An 18,548-nucleotide genomic window follows, 5' to 3' on the forward strand; every position below is an offset into this window, starting at 1 on the left:
GTATAATATATGCTACCAGTTCCATTGCAGAACTATTCATTGTCAGTCGAATTCTGAGGTTGGTGGTTGTGACAGCATGCCCAGGGAACACTGCTGACATGCATATCCCTTCAGAAAGTGCTTTTGTTCCAGCTCTGACAATGAAAACTGGTATCAGAGTTGTGTTGAAAGGGAGATATTCATAGTGCTAGGAGAACAGAAGGACAGGGAAAGAGAGGCATGTGAACAAGTGGACTTGATAAAACAAGCATGATAAAGACACAAAGGACTGGAAAAGGAGCAACTTCGGGTTTGATTTGCAAGAATGTAAAACACAACCTGTAGCAAGAGATGCAATCAGTAATGGTGATAGAGACCACTGTATCTACCCAGGTATACATTACATATATATATGTATATGCACACACACACATATATATATGTATATAGATATGGGCCTGAGTACTACCCTGGGCAGGATTGTTGCTGCCAAAAATCCAGCTTGTTTTTTTTTTTTTTTTTATTTCAGAACTGTTACAAGCTTGTCACAAGTGACTAATGCCAGTGAACACACAATGTTTTGTAAATTATTCATCTCTATACTTTTTTTTCTTTCACTTCTAGCACAAGCATTAAAAAAAAAAAAAAAAAAAAAAGAAAAAAAAATGGAAGAGAGTAAGAAAAAGAAGAAACCAGAAGAGCAAATTCAAGATCCTGAATCTGATTTACCAGAAGCCTTACTAGAATATCAGTAGGTTTAAAATATTTTAACTTTTCTCTCATACAGAGCATGTGAAAAATGAAAGCAGATAACAAAGAAAACTTACACAATTTAGAGCCTGAGCTGATTGTTTTGAGGCTGTTCAGAAAGGTACACTTTTTAAATTGTAGTTGTAAGAAAGCAATTAAATGGGTCAGAAATTTTATGCCATTAGCTCATAACTTGGGAAAAAAAATATTTAAACCAAAAAACCCGACATTTTTTTCTGTTAGTAGCAAGCTTTTGATCAGCATATGCTGAAGTTGCAAGATCACATTTGACTGTATTTTTTAGGATTCCTTGGTGTTCGTGGAGGTTTGTTGTCACTAGCCAGAACCTCAAGACCCACAGTTTGCTGTCTTCCTTGGTGCAGCTGAGAGCAGAGCACAAAGTGTTTTATTTTGAAAGTAAGAGATGGATAAATGAAAGGTCTCTTAAAATCAAGCAGAGGAAAATAAGAGCCAAGGGGGAAATATCTGAAACAGTTACAGATCTGTCCAATTTATTTGATTTCTAGTCTCTTGAGTAAATGATTAAAAGGAGAAAAAGTAAGCTTCATTAATTTTATTTAAGAGACAGAAACTGAAAGGGAAATACCTCAGGAACACCCAATATCCAACAATTTTCAGCGTTTAGGGAGCAAGGAGTAGTGCCTTGGTGTGGAAATGACAAGTGAAGTAAGCAAACTAAAAAGTATGCTCCTATAGTTGCAGTGACAGCTGTATGAGTTCACAGGGTTTATGTGGGATTTTCCTGTTTCATTTTACAGAGCACAGAGTACAATTTCCCATAATGAAATAAATGAAATAGCCTAGATTTAGCTGAATCATATCACAAACAAATACCTTCTGAAAAGTCCAAAACTAACTCACCTATTTTGTGAAAGAATAAGGAAACTGTATTACTGGGCTGATAAAAAAACTGTACCACTTTCTGATAAAATTATTGTTATGCATATGCTAATATCCAAGCAAATGACTCATTTGTCTGGAGAGTCTTCCACTGAAATAGGTGCTTCACTGAAATGGAACATGTAGTTTCTACAGCAACAGTAGGGGAAAAGGGAAGAAAAGTGTTCTTCTTACTGTTTTTATCTTTCTCCCACTCTCTTCTCTGTCCCTCTTGCTCTCCCTTTCTTTCTCTTCACCTTTGTAATCTGTAAGTTTTCTGTACTACCTGACTGATCAAGGGTGGATAATCGTACAAGTGAATAGCTGCCACATTCCACTTTAGGATTTATCAGTGTGTAGTATTTCTCTAACTTTGATTCCTGTTTTTTATTTCCTTTCACTGAAGAATGGTCACTATTCCGAGGGAGTTTGTTATTTTGCATTTTCATTAAAGTTCTCCATTTCAGCATTTCCTAGGAACAACAATCTTATGATGTGCTTTTGCTGTGACCATAACCACTCTACCCCCATATCTCTGGTCTAGTCTTTCTCTAACTAATATCCTTCTGCTTAATAGAAAACCTGAAGAATACCTTGGAGCACACTGACAGCAGAGGATGCAAATTTAGTAACCTGCAATTTGCATGATTCAGTGTTCCAAACTTAGAAAATTAACTAGGAAATATATTATCTTCTTTCGAAACAGCTGAAAGCAATAGAGAAGGGAAAAAACTCCCAAAACCACAAAAAAGCACCCCAAACCCCCAAACTTAAAATTGAAGGAAGAAGAACTGTTAAAAGAATAAAAGACTTTGTGATAATTGTAATACTTGCCTCTATTGCACCATATGATGAATGAATGCTGGGAACAGAGGTGCAGAATACTAGAATAATATTTTCTGGAGCACAAAATAGAAAGCACAAGTAATATTTTTTGGAGCACCTGATCCTGAAAGTGACCTGTGTAAGAGATCAGCTAAACCTCATGCAGAATGAACAAACCAGCTCCAGCCTCTCAGGAGGCTACACAGGAACAATATAACCAGGGAATCTGCTGCTCTGTAGGGGTATGAAATCCAGACTAACATGCAGGCCCAGATGTATGTGCGATATAATTTCTTTATGTGTAGTAAGCAGATAGTGGCATTTACCCAAATGTGCCTAGCAATATGATATGAAAATAAACATTTTGGTAGTATTTACATCTAATCTAGCTTAAATAGCATTCCTTTCTCTAATGTTTTTTGTTAGAATGTCTCTTTCTTTGCTCTCTCTTCATAGCATTGTGGCAAAGGAAGCAGCAATTGCACGGGTTTTGTTTCATCTGAACGAATTGGAAGAAGAGATCAAAGAAAATATTAAAAGGGTAAGTGACTATGCAATAAATTTTATTTGTGGTATTCTTACTCATAGATTCAGTTTTATTCTTTCCAATTGAATGCTACATACTTTAAAATTAGTTATTGCAGTGAATTTGTTACAGTCAATGAAACTAGAGTTAGTGAGTTACTTTATGTGCTGAAAGTTAAAGTGTTATCTGAATTAAATGTGACATATAGCATAAATGTCCTAAATATGACATGCTAAAAAGAAGCTGCAGGAGTAGAACATTACAGAATAGGACAGAGCAGTAAAGTGAGTTCAGTGCAGGTGCTTTCCAATGCACAAGAGATACTTATAACCACCTACATATTTAATGGAGTCACAGAATTGTTAAGGATGAGAAAGACTTCTCAGATTATCACGTCCAACTGTTTAACCCAGCACCATTGTGTTCATCACTAAACCAGGTCAACAAGTGCCACATCCATGTGTCTTTTGAACACTTCCAGGGATAATGATTCCACCACTTTCCTGGGCAACATGTTCCAATAACTCATCACCCTTTCAGTGAAGAAATTTTCCCTAATATCCAATCTAAGCTTGGCACAACTTCCTTTTCCTCTTGCCCTGTTACTTGTTACATGGGAGGAGAGACCAACCTCCACCTGGCTACAAAGTCATTCCAGGTGCTTGTAGAGAGAGATAAGGTGCAACCTGAGCCTCCTTTTCTCCATACTAAACATCCTCAACTGCTCCACATCAGACTTGTGCTTTAGTCCTTCTGTCAACTTTGTTTCCCTTTTTTGGCATTTTTCTCTGCAGCAAGGACAGGACAGCAAGCTCTCTTTCAGTAGGTACCTTTCCTGCAGTACATTCAGATATGCCTTTTAACCAGTCCTACAAATATTCTTCAATATTTCAATGCAGGAAGAATAAATGGTATAAATTTAACTTTTGTTAGTAGTATTAGCAGACCTAACCAAGCACTGAGAATTGCTGAGCTTCTTTGATTCACTTCTGAAGTAATGGAATTACACAGGTTTCTGTGAGAATCTAGTTATTGCTGCAAGCTTAGTTACAATAAAACTTGAATAAAGGAGAATGACCATCATGCTATTTGCCAGCTGTGATTTCGAGCACTGATTGATGAAGACACACTTTCTCTTGGATTAAGAATTGTTTTGGGTAATTTTTAGAACAAGGTTGTGTAGCTGCTGATCTTACCTGAGTGACGCTTTAAAGAACCGTGCAAATGAGCTGTATATAAACAGCCATAATATGGCATCTGATAACTGTGAGCAGTGAACTTTGAAAATAGATATTAGAGAGTAACCTATTGAAATAAATTGAAAATGCTCAAAAAAATCCTTATTCTGCATCATGTTGCAGCCTGCACTTCATAGCAGTGAAACATTGAAACAACACCTCTGTCTTTCCCATGCTGATGCTTGTCCTGCTTTTATAAGCATCCATCTGTTTAGCTTTCTGTGGTACTTCTTTCAGTCTTAAAGCCTGGATGGTGTTTGATTTGTGGCTTGACTATCACTGGAAGTGGCAGTTGCTCTTCTTTTTGCAGGCATCTGAAGGCTTTTATGGTTATTGTTGGGTCTTATGTCCCTTGTGGTTGTACTGCTGGATCAGAGGGTGGTTTGACTGCCTTGTTCAAAGACACAGAGCAACAGCATAGGGGGAGACCCTCAGTGGGTCTCCCCACTTTTTGACCCCTCAGTGAGTCTCCTCAATTTGTTTGAGTGTGTTACTGACAGCCAGTGCCAGTGAAGGGCTCACATTGACAGTTCATGGAATAATGCTCTTTATTAACATAAAGTTGCGACAGATTAAGTTTTGAGGATTTTCAGTGATAGTATCTCTCTGCAAAAGCATATTCAAAGCAACACACAGACAAGCTCTAATCCAAAGTATTCAGTGTCCACAGAGCATGGTTCTAACCCAATAGGTATCCCTATGGGGGAGAAGACAGGTTCAGCCTCATGACTGATCCCAGCAGTTATGATGGATTTCCCAAACTTCTCCCCATTCCTAACTTACTTTCATACTATTTCTTTATGTTTAGGTGACTAGTCAGTCATCTTCTCCGCTCTCCCCTGCCTGATAGGTGCTGTGCAGTTTGTCAGCTACAGAGTGCGATTGAGTTCCCCTCCCTGCAAAGATTTCTATGCAGCCTGGCCGCAGTGTCTTCCCTCTGTTCCACCCTCTGTTCCATCCCCCTTAGCACGGGCTGTGGTTGCAGATTTTAGGGTATCATCATGGAATTGGTTTCGAGCATGCCAGCTACATGCCATTCAGACAGTAGCAGCTGCGTTTTACTCTATAATTTCCATACTACTACAACTTCCCAGTTTCCTCTAATTTTACCTCCAGCTATCTTTCTACAGTTATTCCCCCAATTTGCTACTAGCTCGTGGTCTTTCAAGAACTCCGTATTTTGGATTGAGCAGGGTACTTTAAGGCATGGGTGAAGTGCTGTTGTTTTAATTTAATCATGTTTTGACAGTGCTTTGAGCTCCATTCTTTATTTCCTGCTTAATGTTTCTGAGTGGTTTAGAGTTAATCCTAGAAGTGAGGAATGCTTGAAACTCTTTCTACTGCCTACTCACTGTTACTTACTTACTACTTGTTTGCTCCTGTATGGTATCCTTTGGGAGCAAACATACACAATCAGTAATTTCAAACAGTCTGAGTGTCACTAGAGAGGGTCATGGCCAAGGGTATGATCACAGTTGTGGAATCAGGGTGTATTACTAACTTCAGCTCTGACAAAGAGTCTTTGCTGTGGTTATATGTAAGTGACCTGATTGTCTCATGATTTTTCTATATGAAGATGGTACATTCTCATGAGGAATATTGACATGAAGCAAATAGCTCCTACATAGAAACATTGTTATTAAATTATCTACAAGCACCTTTATTTCCATGCAATGGAGAATTATTGGTGGGCTGTACCAAGTACAGCTGTCATTTGTCCCTCTTTTCCTTCCAGTGGTCTTGAAGTTACTGAGGAAATATCTGAGCCTTGCAAATTCTCCCCTCTGCTCTAACCTTTCAGAATATGAAGACCAGGTTTTTAGCTGGGTATTCTTGCATTTCATCTGTCACTAGGCCAGATGTTACTTTTTTTGCTTAAATTTGTCATTCTGAAAGCATTTTAATATCAGCTGTGTCTTCTTTCTTAGAATGTTGTTCTGAATGAAGAACAGAAGGTGCTTATCAGGCGCTTAGTAAGGCAAATAGAAGAAAAGGAGAAAAGAAGAGATGAGAAGGAGGTTGTAACCAGGGATGATGTGGAAGAGTCACTGAAAGGAGTTTTTCAGTTTGTGAGGGACAAAGAACAACTTCTTCAAGGTATGCTGTGTGCTGGGGAAGTGTGGTTTGCAGTTTACACACTTGGGATTAAGTACGTGTTGTTGTTTTGCAATTTAGGTAGAGATTCAAATTCTTTGTTGTACAAAAAGTATAAAACTATTCCTCTCCCAAAATTGGGCTATCTCAGTTTAGTATGAGATGGTGGAGGGCTTATAAATCAATCTGTCCCTTCCAAGTGATGTATAGTATTGTGCAAGTACAGAGGCTTCCTCTTTTTAGAAACTCAGGAAAGTCCTAAGCACTGCCTCTACTGAAAATTAAAAATAAAAAATTATTGATAGCAGGAAAAAAGACCAGTTTTGAGTGTTGATAATTCCAGCTGCCATCCCTGCGATTCAATGTGGGAGATACGTGACCTTGGTTACAACATTTTGGTGAGAACAGTTGTCTCTCTTTGGAAGAATAAGATCAAGCTGTTTTCAGCAATGATGGTGGCCCTTAAAACTATGTAAGGCGGTTGCAATCAGGTTGCAATGTACTGTAGTGTGGAAGAATCCCCCTTCCTTTTCCATTCCCTGTGAAAGCACCTTTCTTAAGCAAGTTGACACTGTAAGAATTATCAGTTCAATAAATCAGTAATTAACTTGTCTTTTGACATTCTTATTTTCATAGATCTGCGCTCCCAAATTGAAGGAACGAAGGAAAAAATTGTAGAAAAGCAGCAAGAGAGAGATTATTGGTTGGAGTACAAAAATGTCGGAAGTAAAATACATGCTGAGAGGATTAGCAGTCTGGAAAAAGACATTGCAGATGTCAAATATGAACTTGAGAGAACTGAAGGTCAGTTTACAGCTGGTGTAATGCAAGTTTTACAGGGTCTTTGCATATTGCCAGCAGGAATTAAATGACAAAATTAATTTTAGATCAAGTTCTAGTAACTTGTATCAATTTTTCTAGTAATTTGCATGAACTTTTCTAAGTGCACCTAAGATGGGCTGCATAATCCTGAAAAATATAAGGACTCCCTTTCTTTATTTCTCTCTCTGTAAAAGTTCCTTTATTAAAGAAATTGATAAAGTTTACAGAAATGATGACACTTCAGGAAACTGATAAGCTGGTCCTTTGATGGTTTTCTTGTAAAATACAGGCAACCCATTGAAAAAAAATGTTACTGAGAAGGATGGCAGTTTTTTGTAAAAATAAGTCTACATATCTTTAGGTCACCTACACAGAGGGCTCCCTTAGCAGTCATACTTGAAAATGTTGACTCTGCTGCTGTTAGTTCTCATCGTCTACAAGCACTTCACATATTGAAAGCTCCTTTGACAGGAAAGTAGTATGAGCTCATTCTTGGAACAGTCTTCTCTGTGGAGCGCACTGGTTTCCATGGAGGACTAGAGGGAGCTCTTTAGCCAGTGGTCTGGGCCTTTCCTCCTAGTTACACAGCGTGAGGCCCTGCAAAGTCGCCCATAGATACACAGACACATTCTGAGAACTGATTCAGTGCTGTCACAGCAGTAGAATTAATTTGAGAGCTTATATATTGTGGTGCTGAGTGCTTTACAACGATTTCTTTATTACTGCATTATTTTAAAATAATTTAAATATTTTGCTGTTACATAACCCATGCTTCCAACAGGAGAAAGATGTCCTGGTTTTCTTTCTTTATGTCCCTCTCAGTATGCGTGACCGCAGCCAAGCAGCTGGTAGTAACAGGCAGTGACACTGCTCTAAGGGTCTCTGTATATTCTGTGCCAGCCATTACCAGGCATCAGCTACTGTGAATAAGCTATCTTTTTGTCTCTCAAAACATATTTTACCACCATTAAGATCTGGTCCGTGATTTCTACATTTCCAGATAGCTTGTCAGATATCCATGTCTGTATTCAGGAGAGGTTGGGGTTTTTTCATTACGCATTTTCTGTGTTCTTAATTGATTTAAAACTTCTCTATATTGCTGCTGAAATATGAAATGAAAAAGAGAATGGGCTGTTATATAGAATGCCAGTAGGGACAGGCAGTTTGATCTCTTGCATGCCACAGGGTACAGAATGTCGCGGTTTAACAAAAATTCGTGATCCAACAGAAGTGTATGTATTGAAAATCATGTTATAGTGGTACATATGTAAGTGGCCTGCATAACATACTGGAAAATGATGCTGACAATACTGGATGTTTATCATACTATTTTGCTTAACTGCCTAAAACTGAACCTAGAAAGTGGCTGGGGAGTACAGCCTTCCAGCAGAAATCTGACTTTCAATCTGTCCAGCTTTCAGAGCAAAGTAGGAAAAATTTGGCTTGCTCACACCTTGAATGTGTAACAGTCTTAGAGAATAAGCATAGGTGAACAGGTTTCTGTCTCTGTGTGTACCACTGAAGGGCTTGGAACTGGCACAGTTCATGTTTTCTGGCAGTGACATTTTAAGCAAAAGAAAGACACACATTTAGGTGATGTGTGGGGAAAACAGTGTTGCAGTGAGAAGATTAGGGAAGATAGCCTCTTTAGGAACTGTTCAGACACACAGTTTCTCCTTTTTCATTCTCCAAGTACAACTCAGGTTATTTAGCTATTTGAAATAATGGAAGAATGAATTCATTATAATATGGAAGTACTTCCTTTTCATTCTGCCAAGTCTAGATGGTGGAGTCCAGCTTCCAGAGTGTTAAATTAATAATTAAGGTACTACTAATACACCTTTCATATTTGACTGCCTTTGACTCCGCAGTGCATCCATGAGCAGATATTTGTTTACAGATAGATCAGAAGTTGGCTGTCTGCAACACAAGTGCAGTGAAAGACTGAATTTCAACCCTTTGAAACAAGAGTGCTGTGCCTTCCTTCACAGAAAATTACTATAATCTCATTCATTCTTTCAGAAGGAGGAATTATCAAGCAGAAGTGAACTATTTAGAAGAGCAAAAACAAAAGAACTAAAAGGAGGGATGAAATAATTAAATAGCAAGTGACTAGAACATGAAGCCAAACCTATTCAGTTCAATGTAAGACACACTTTCTAAATAATGACCACCAGTAATGATCGAAGCAAATCAATGTGGCAATTGCCACATTCTCCATTTTGTCCTGCTGTCAAATTGGAACCTCGGAGTCTTAAATAAGTCAGAAAATTTATTAGGCATGTTATAATAAGTATCTGAAAAAATGTCATGTGGATAAGGAGATTCAGTACGCTTCTGTGTCAGAAAAATAAATTTTCTAAGCAAATCTCTCATATGGCTCCAGGAGCTCTGCTTTTGATGGAGACAAAATTTAATGTTAAGATACCAATACTTTAGCAGAGAATTGCTTAGATCACTGCTCAGTTAGCAGTGAATTGCTCAGCAGTTGCAGTTGTGAACAGAAATGTGTAATTTCTGTTCCACTTCCAATTTTTAGTTTTGTAGTTAACACTACTGTTCTTTGGGTTTAGAAGGACAATTTCTTTGGAAAAGGATATTTGAATCCTTTTCTGTGGAGCATCTGTGCGGGCGACACTCACTGATATGTTGCAGTTTAGTAATGACACGTCAGTTATCTATCAAATAATGATTTTTGATTTCCCTGGTTTTTTGTTTTGAAGAATTTTATAGCGAAGCTTTGAAAGTTGTGAGAGAAGAAAATCAGAAAATGTTTGACAGGCACGTGAAATTACTCAGTGAAGAAGCTCTTAAGGTATTCTTTTTGCTTTTTTTAAAAACTCCTAACTGTGTTACAGTTGGGATACATGTACTCTGCATTATTAATTATTTTAACTCATATTAAGACTTCAAAGTTTTTAATAAATTGAGAGTAAAATAACCTGCAAATCCTGCTACATATGGATTTGGTTACTGCTATACATACATGTACCTTTTTTTTTTTGTTTTCACCAGAATAACAATGGGTAGATGTGAGGGCATTTTACAAACATTGCACGGGAAACTGGGGCACCATGCACTGACAAGGCTTGTTTGAGAACATATTGCTTTTGCCATGGCCTTGATTTTGACACTTACACAGATTTCAAAAAGCAGTAACATACAAAGAGATTGCATGAAAATATACATCAATTTGAAAAAAAAAGGGTTTCACTGTACTTGTAAAGTACAACATTTTTTAAATGTCACAATAGTGCAGTCTCGGGAAAATATAGGTTTATTGATTCACTATGATTTTGTCATCTCTGCCAGCTCTGATTTGAAAACATGGTTTACAAATAGTTCTAGTGACAACTTCTTACTTTCATAAAATGCAAAGTATACTTCAGTACAAACCACTAGGCCCATTAGGTGTTTAAATTCCCTGACTTCAGTGCTGGAATTTCCAGTCATGTGAGAACATAATCCAGAGGATTGTGTTTATGGTGATCTATGGGGGCATCTTCCCCCCCACTTCTTCCTTTTCACTTTACTGACATCAATAATTAAATTGTAGCCTTGGGTCATTAGCACAGACCTCTACATGCTTAGGTCACTTGTTGTAGAGCAGTACTGCCTCATTTGGGATTTTACTTGAGGTTCTCAATAGCTGCAGGTTTGATTTTCTGAAAGCGGTAAGAATTGAGCAGTACTGGAACACAGAAGAATTTATTAGGCAAAAAGGGAAATGCCCTATTTTAATATGGAAAATCAAAAAATATTGGTAAATTGCTTGACATATAATCTGCTCTAGGCAGGATGATAGAGGAGAAACATCTGGCCTTGTGAACTAAATCCCCTTGTAATCCCTCAGGGGATGCTACAGTCTGTTGTGTGGATGAATCTTAATTATTTCCTGCTAAAGAACAGACAGTTTTTCTTTATAGTGTGCAGGACTGTCAAAGCGACGCTCTCTGATGAGATTATCTTAAATTGTGTTTTCTCAGACTGCTGTGGGATACTTAGACAAAAACTGTCGCAGAGAGATTGAAGAGAACGAGTGGCTAAAAGAAGAGGTAAGAGGATCGCTTGCTTGCACTTTATCATGGCAGTTTATGTTTGAAATACTGTGGCCTATGGTCAGAACTGTTTCCAGTCATGGGCCTTGGGAGACTTCTGTTGGCAAAGGAGAGCAGTTTTCCAGTAATTAATCTGTAATCCTCAGCGGAAAGCAGTGCAATGTAGTGAATAAAGGTAAGAGGTGAACATCTGCTTTCACAAATGGAGGACCCCCTTTCCTGCCCAAGCTGTTACATGAAGGACTGCAATGTTCCATAGAATTAAGGATTTTTATCTGTGGAGACTGGGATGCTATAAAGGATCGACCAGGTAAGTAGCTGAAGAGGGGAGGTTTGAATTGCATTAAAGTTCTAGTGCTGCTGTATTGAAGGAAAATGGATATGGATGTTGGAAACATGTTCTGAGAAATGGCTTGAGACGACATTAAATGGAAGGTCATAAAGAAACCATGGGGACTCTACACTGAAGAGAGGAAAATCAAAATCGTGTATGGTTGTAATCAATTGCTTGATAGCTTTTATACTGACCTCTAATGACAATTTAGAGCTGTATATTAAGTATCTGTAATTTTCTTGAAAAGAAAATATTTTTATGTGCCAGATTTAGGAAATTAATTTTTTCCATAGTGAAGGTTTGATTTTATTTATTCCAATCAATAGAAGTTCTTTCTTTCAATCAAATCTGAGCATGAGATTGGTGGGTGAAATGCCTTTCCTCACTTTTATAACCTCACAGTTGAGAACTGAGCAAAGCTTTTTGGAAAGTTAATAAATGTACTTCTTGCTTTTCCATGCCACATCAACAAACCTGGCAGAGGTTCTTCATTTTAGTTACTTATTTAAGGTACTTGCCAGTATGCAGGGACACAGCTTTCCTTCTTCCCCTTAATGAGCTCTGAGCATGCATCTTTAACTTTCCAGGGAGGGTGTCCAAACCACAACTTCTGAAGCAATGAGGGTAGGGAAAAGAAATGGGAAAGAATTAATGTTTTATTCTGTATAAACAAACAGGAGCCCAAATTTACACATCCCATCACTGAATGAGTATGAATTCTCTCCCCTTCTCCCTGTCTCACTGAACACTTAGTTTTTACACATATTAGCAGTGCCAACAAGAGAGCACTTTGGAGTACTCTTATGTCCTGACAGACCTGCACCTCAGAGCTGAGGGATTTGGATTTCTTTCCTCTCAAGCAGAAGTTTCCTATGTTATGAGTGACTTTCCTATGTTGCTACTTTCCTATGTTATGAATTACTGCTTTCAATTTTGGGGGAAAACAAAACTATTGTCACTAACTTCTCCACTCCTCTGAATTCACCCATTCATTTTCTCTGCTTTTCTTACATGGATGAAATATTTTCTCTCAGACTAATGTTTATATGTAGCTGACAGACTGTTTCAGTATTTCCTTTGGGGGTGATAAACCAAAAATTTTAGTTTTGTCTCAGTTCTTTTTTTTTTTTTTAAGTTTGGCCACTGAACTGAAAAATGACTTACCAAAATAGCTCTAGATTAGTTACCTCCAAAATTAAAACAGATTTGGAGACTTCAGTCACATTTTTCCATGGTTACTGTGTCACACCAAGATAGTGCAAAGCTGCATCACCTCACTGTGCCAAGCCACATCCTGTTACTGGTTAATTTCCAGTCATTTTCACCTTTTTAATCCTTGGGAGAAGTTGGAACTAGTTTTAACTGCAAATTTGGATGATTATAGCCGGGTTAATTTGGTTTTGATGAGAATGGATGCTTTCAGATCGCTTGGTACTTCTCTTCAACATGTGCCTATGGCTAAGCTTTCTGGGAAGATCTTTCCCATAGTACATTCCCCTCCCCAGTGAAGGGGGTAAGTACTTGCTGATACTTAAGCAAAAGTGGGAGGAATTGTGGGAATAACCAGCTGTGAATAACCAGCATCCTTTGGTCAGTATATCTCCACAGTCATAAGGGACAATTACCAGTCTGAAAGCAAATAGTAACTGGGGCTTAGCCGATGTCACAGAACCATGGAACATCCTGAGCTGGAAGGGGCCCACAAGGATCATTGAGTCCAAGTCCTGGTCCTGAAAAGCCCCACTGAGAGCGTTGTCCAAACACTCCTTGAGCTCTGTCAGTCTTGGGACTGTGACCGAGGGGAGCCTGTTCCAGAGACCCGCCACCCTCCGAGGGAAGAAATGTTGTGGTAACTTGAACTGAAAACTTCACTAATTTTGGGTAAGAAGGTTTTGTGTATAGGAAGGAATTAGAAAAACAACACTTGCTGAGTAAGACCCTGACTATCTCTGCAAAGAAACTTTTCCTCTCTCAAAGCTCTGATGTGAAAGCAAAAAAGAAAAATCCGCAGCTCCTGTCTAGCAGACCTGTTTGACTATACAAGAAGGTGTCAGGGTTGCATAGCTCAAATGTGTGGCTGTGATTGACACACGTGTGCTGTGACAGTAATAGGGTTCTAATAAAGGTGTAAAAGAACCAGAGAATCATTCCTTTTGTCTGAACATGTGTCATTATGTTTCCCTTCCAAATGTGCAATCTTGCTGATACAGCTGCATTTTTCCTAGGTATGTGCTGGTAAGATAGTTGCTATCAAAGCTTTCCAAAATTCTAAGACTTTCTTTTATTCTTTTTTTAATTGTCAAAAGGTTATGATCTACCGAAAGGAAGAAAGGGATTTGAAAGCTTCTGTCCAGCTCCTGGAAGAAGAAAATACCAGTTTAGTGGCAAAACTGATTGATATCAAACTTCAGCATCTAGGAGCATCAGGGTAAAATAATGCTTTCATGGACTCAAAAGTGATTTTTTTTTTTTTTTAAGCTAATGCTCCTCTAGAGCATTAGCTATGCTCTAATGTCTGCCTCTAGAGCTGTTTGGGCTCTCCCACATCAAAGCCAAGGTAGTTTCCTAGTTGAGGAAAGACAGGATTTGACTGAGTATACATGGGAGCAGTATCTCTGAAGGATGACAATAAAATTGTGACTCCTCAAGTACTGAATTTCAGGGAAGAAACTGGGTCCTTAATTAATCCTAGTAAGACCTAACACTACTCACTTGGTATATCACTTAGGCTTGGAAATAATTTCTTTGTGTTGCAATTAGAAGGTCTCAGCCCCAGATTTTCATACTAAGTGCTGAATAATAGATTTTTTCTTTACTGTTTGCAAAATGTTTAAGGATGTGAAGATTAATTTGCAAATATATAGGGGGATTTGCAATCTTGAGTGAAACAAATGACCTGATACTGAGAGAGGAAGAGACCTTGGGAAATGTCTGTCTGCAGAGGTGTCTGTAGTATTGGCTTCTTTTGTGTTGAAATAATTTAACTTTTTCCCTGGAGAAAGATTAATTTAGCTACAAAATGTCAATGCTAATGGTATCAAAAACACAATGCAACAATGTGAGAGATCCATCTTCCGTTTCCAATCCCAGCTCAGTGATTTTAGCCATATTGCACAAAAAGTTCAAGTCTTAAAAAATGACCATTTTTCTCTGCTTTCCAAACTTTGGATTTCTTTGAAGTGAGAGCTGCCAGCTGTGGTCTGAATCTTGGACTGACTGGAGACTATAACATTTGTTTTCTTTTAGTCTCATGGACATAGTTGAACTAAGGCACTAAGAATAAAAAAGAGCAGCTTATTAGCCACTAAGCTACCTGGCTGCCTTCATTGCATTTTTGAACCATTGCGCTATTCTGCCTCTGTGGTTAAGCAACAGTGGCTCTCAGAAAGGGTGGCCTCCCCTTCACCCCAAATCATTGCACAGGACAGTTTAGAGAGAAAATTCAGACCCCTATTATAGGTTTCACTTTATATTTTTTACTCCATAGGCATTTGTTTCATACAAAGGGAGCTGGCTTGCAAGAACTTCCTAAGGATGAAATGAAAAGGGAAACCAGAAAATATGCAGGTAATGCAAATGTCAGAAGCTCATAAGAAATGCTAAGTTACTGAACATTTACAGACTTTTTATTTCTGAAACTTTTTATTCAAACTACCTCTTTGACATGGAGAACACCTTATTTCCCTCTTGATTGCAGCCACCACAGCCATGATAGATTGTAATTTGCATAAGGAGACAAAATCGCAATCTATCTGTAGTACAGTTTTTAAATTTAAATTGGTTTTAGATTGTGGAATATGATTACTCATCTAGAGCTACCCTAGAATACAGTTTACAGGATTTGCCATCTTTTATGAAGATATTAATCATATCTTAAGCAGTTCTTTACTGATCCATATCATAACTTCATTATAGCTTGTCCCTGAGAGGACACTCTTAAACTCCATGTAGACTTTCACTTTTAGTGTACATGCACTTGGTAGTCATTCATCCAATACACCAGAGTTCAATTATGACTAAATCCCTAATAAGAGCAGATGAAGCTACATGGAGCTCAACCTGAACTGAAAATTTTGGTAAGCAGTACTGAATTTTGGGCTGAATCTCCATCCCTTCTGGTAGGTGTGGCCAGGGAAAGGATATACCATTAAGCAAGAAGGAGCATGAGCCTGTGCTTACCTGTTTAGGACAGTCTCTGTGGATTCCTAAGTATCACAAATTTTATTTTACATCTTTGTGTGAGTAGAAGAAAGAGGATGGAAAAAAGTAGAAGATGATTCTAACATATCTCTTTAATTAAAACTAAAAAGATACGTTAGAAAAATGCAAGTCATACAGTTATAGAAGAAGTTTGTTGAAGTTCTGATCCGTCCCAGCCATAGGTGGGCCTTTTGAAATCATCAGGCACCAGCAAGTATGTTGACAAAGACTTCTATATTAAACACGTTTACTTTGAACACCTTTGCTAGACTTTTGCAATAGTTACCTGGAAGAGAAGGCTTTGTTCCAATAAGCTGGGTCACAGTCGCAGGCTGACCTGTAGCTTGGCAGTCCATCTCCAAAATCCTCTATCATCCTGAGAATGAGTCAACTACAGATGTGATCTCTTTAGGGGAGTTATAAGTAGACTAACTGTGTTTCAGAAACTTGTAGTTATGTACCTATAGATACACAAACATGGGTATAAAAGAAGTTTATACTTGGTTTTGCTGCCTTTCTTATTCTTTTTAACTATTCAGAGCTCTACAGGATTTAAATTGAACTGATAAAAGCTCATTTTTTCCTTGCCCCCTCCTACAGATCCATTAGTTCTAACTTCCAATCAATTTCAGTCCCTGGGCCTCGATTAGAAATTGTGAACAAAAAACACATAAAAACCCCCAATGTAAATGAGCATTTGGCTTGAATTGCCAATTAAAAATGCTACCAAGCTGTTTTTTGCATCGCAGGGGCTAAGCCATATTAAAGATTGCAGGCAATCCTCATATCGAGTACTGATTCTGACTTCCATAAGGCTTGACTATTACATACACTTCCTTTTTCTTCTCTTTAAAAAGCAAAGACAGATGGAAAGAGCCTCAGAAGTGCCTTTTCAAAGATTCGGTCTAAAACAGATTATAAGAAGCCTCCAGGCAGTGATGAAAAATCGCGGAAAAAATTCTTCACTCCAGCCCTGGACAGATTGTTGTATGAAGATGAAGAAGAGTTCCAGGTATGAGTCAGAGTTATCAGGTCTTCCACTGACCCAAGCAAACTTTCACACTTCCAGTGTGGAGCATGAGCTACTGTCAGGACCCTTCTATTTCCAATGGTTATGGCATCCAATGTCCTTTACCTGCTGGCTAATTCAGATGGACTGTAGTCGTCTGGTGCTGTTTGGGACAGTTAGGTCCATGCCCTTCAGATGCTGGGTCAAAAGAGCACAGGTTCTCTCTCCTAAGGACCAGCCTCACGTGGAAGTTTTGGATGCCTTCAGGCATCTCTGATACCATGAGGTATGTGCTTTGAATTGGCAATTGAATGATGTCCTAGAAATCATCCCATGGAGTGTCAGTATGAAATTCCCCTAGAAATAATTCTGAATGTCACCTAATGAGAGATTACTTGGCTTGGATGGCAATGAACAGGTCCTTTAGAATCTGTGTTGCACAGTAGCATTAAAGGATCAATATGTGCAAACTATGGGGTTGAGGAAGCAGTGCACATTGGTCTTTGCTGCAGCTGATGGACTCTAGCCCAGCAGAAAAGCTTTCCTTTTCTTTCTTCCCCTGAATTAGTTTCTGTTGGGTTGGTCAGCTGAGTAGACTCAGAGGTTCGGAGAAGACCAGAGCCAGTGCAGATGTGGCAGAAGCACGTGGCTGGGCTTGGACCTCTCTCTTTTTGGAAGGAGCGAGCTGTTGCATTAGTTTAATTCTTCTCACAGAACTGAATTGGATATTAGAATTTGGTTTATAGAGAAGGTGATACTGGTGAAAACAGAGAGAAGAGGACAGCAGGGCTGGAGCCTCCTAAAATGAGTTGGCTTGCAAAAGAAGCCCGTTATTACTGACATTATCAAACACAGCCCCAGAGCAGTACCTCTACAGTTGCTTTAAAAATAAAAGTTGCTGGTTTTGTTTTGTTTTGTTTTTTTAAGAATGGTTGCTTTTCTATGAAATTGCAAAGGAACCATATTCTTTCTTCTTAAGGCATACTCAAAACTGGGACCTCTGAAGAGAAACCTGCTTGTGGTTGGAAAAGTTGTACCTACTTGTAAGGAAACAGAAGAAATGCCAAGCAGGAGCCACAGAGAAAAGGACACTGTTGGTAAAGCAAATCGGCATATCACAGCTAAGATGATCAAGGCCTTATTTAAGGAATATGTTGATGAAAACTAGACAAGCTGTGCTGTTTACACAGAAATGTAACACTCTCAGTTCATTAAATATTTGATCTCTTCTGTGTGGCATGGGGCGTTGAGGAAACTATTTTAGAGCCTGAATCATGATTATAAGTTTCATGAGAGGTTTGTCTGTGTGCAGAGGCTAATTGAAAGGTTCCTTTCCTTACCGCTGAGAGAGGTCTTGTGCACTCTTTGGGGTATTCAGTCCACATAGCAGCACATATATCTACTGAAAGGTCTGAGCTAACATTTAGATTCTGTGGTCTCCACTTGCAGATGTGGAATTCCTACTTGAGGAGACAGTGAATGGGTATATGCAGGCTGCCATAAAACACAAACTGTTACAAAATACATAATGCTCTGCTAAAGCAGAATTAATTTTTGCAAGCATAATTCAAGTATTGCTATAAATTGAGTGTCTGAATGCTTTTTTTATCTGTCTCCACAAGACCCCTACTTAAATACACTGAAATAAACAAAAATTAATTTAAAACCAATTTAAAACCAGCATAAAAATCTCTAAGGTCTGAAATAGTTTGTTTAGAATTGGCCAAATATATTGTGTAAGCCCTTATCCTTGTTTTGTGGCTGGTCCCTTTGAACATTTATCTCAGTGTATTGATGCAATGGGGGGCTCCCT

The 18,548-nt window shown here is 38.4% G+C and overlaps 1 protein-coding gene across 1 annotated transcript; it reads left to right on the top strand.

Annotated features, from left to right (window-relative positions):
- Positions 1 to 622: 622 nt before the first annotated feature.
- Positions 623 to 17,973, top strand: CCDC83 (coiled-coil domain containing 83). Its single transcript, XM_084227039.1, has 10 exons — positions 623 to 730; positions 2,911 to 2,995; positions 6,147 to 6,315; positions 6,949 to 7,116; positions 9,858 to 9,949; positions 11,121 to 11,189; positions 13,833 to 13,954; positions 15,014 to 15,093; positions 16,584 to 16,738; positions 17,715 to 17,973. The coding sequence occupies exons 1-10, from the start codon at positions 645 to 647 to the stop codon at positions 17,901 to 17,903; spliced, it is 1,215 nt and encodes a 404-aa protein (XP_084083165.1). The 5' UTR covers positions 623 to 644; the 3' UTR covers positions 17,904 to 17,973.
- Positions 17,974 to 18,548: the final 575 nt, after the last annotated feature.

Source organism: Fringilla coelebs (genome assembly GCF_963513975.1).
Source record: "Fringilla coelebs genome assembly, chromosome: 2".
Lineage (NCBI taxonomy): Eukaryota > Metazoa > Chordata > Aves > Passeriformes > Fringillidae > Fringilla > Fringilla coelebs.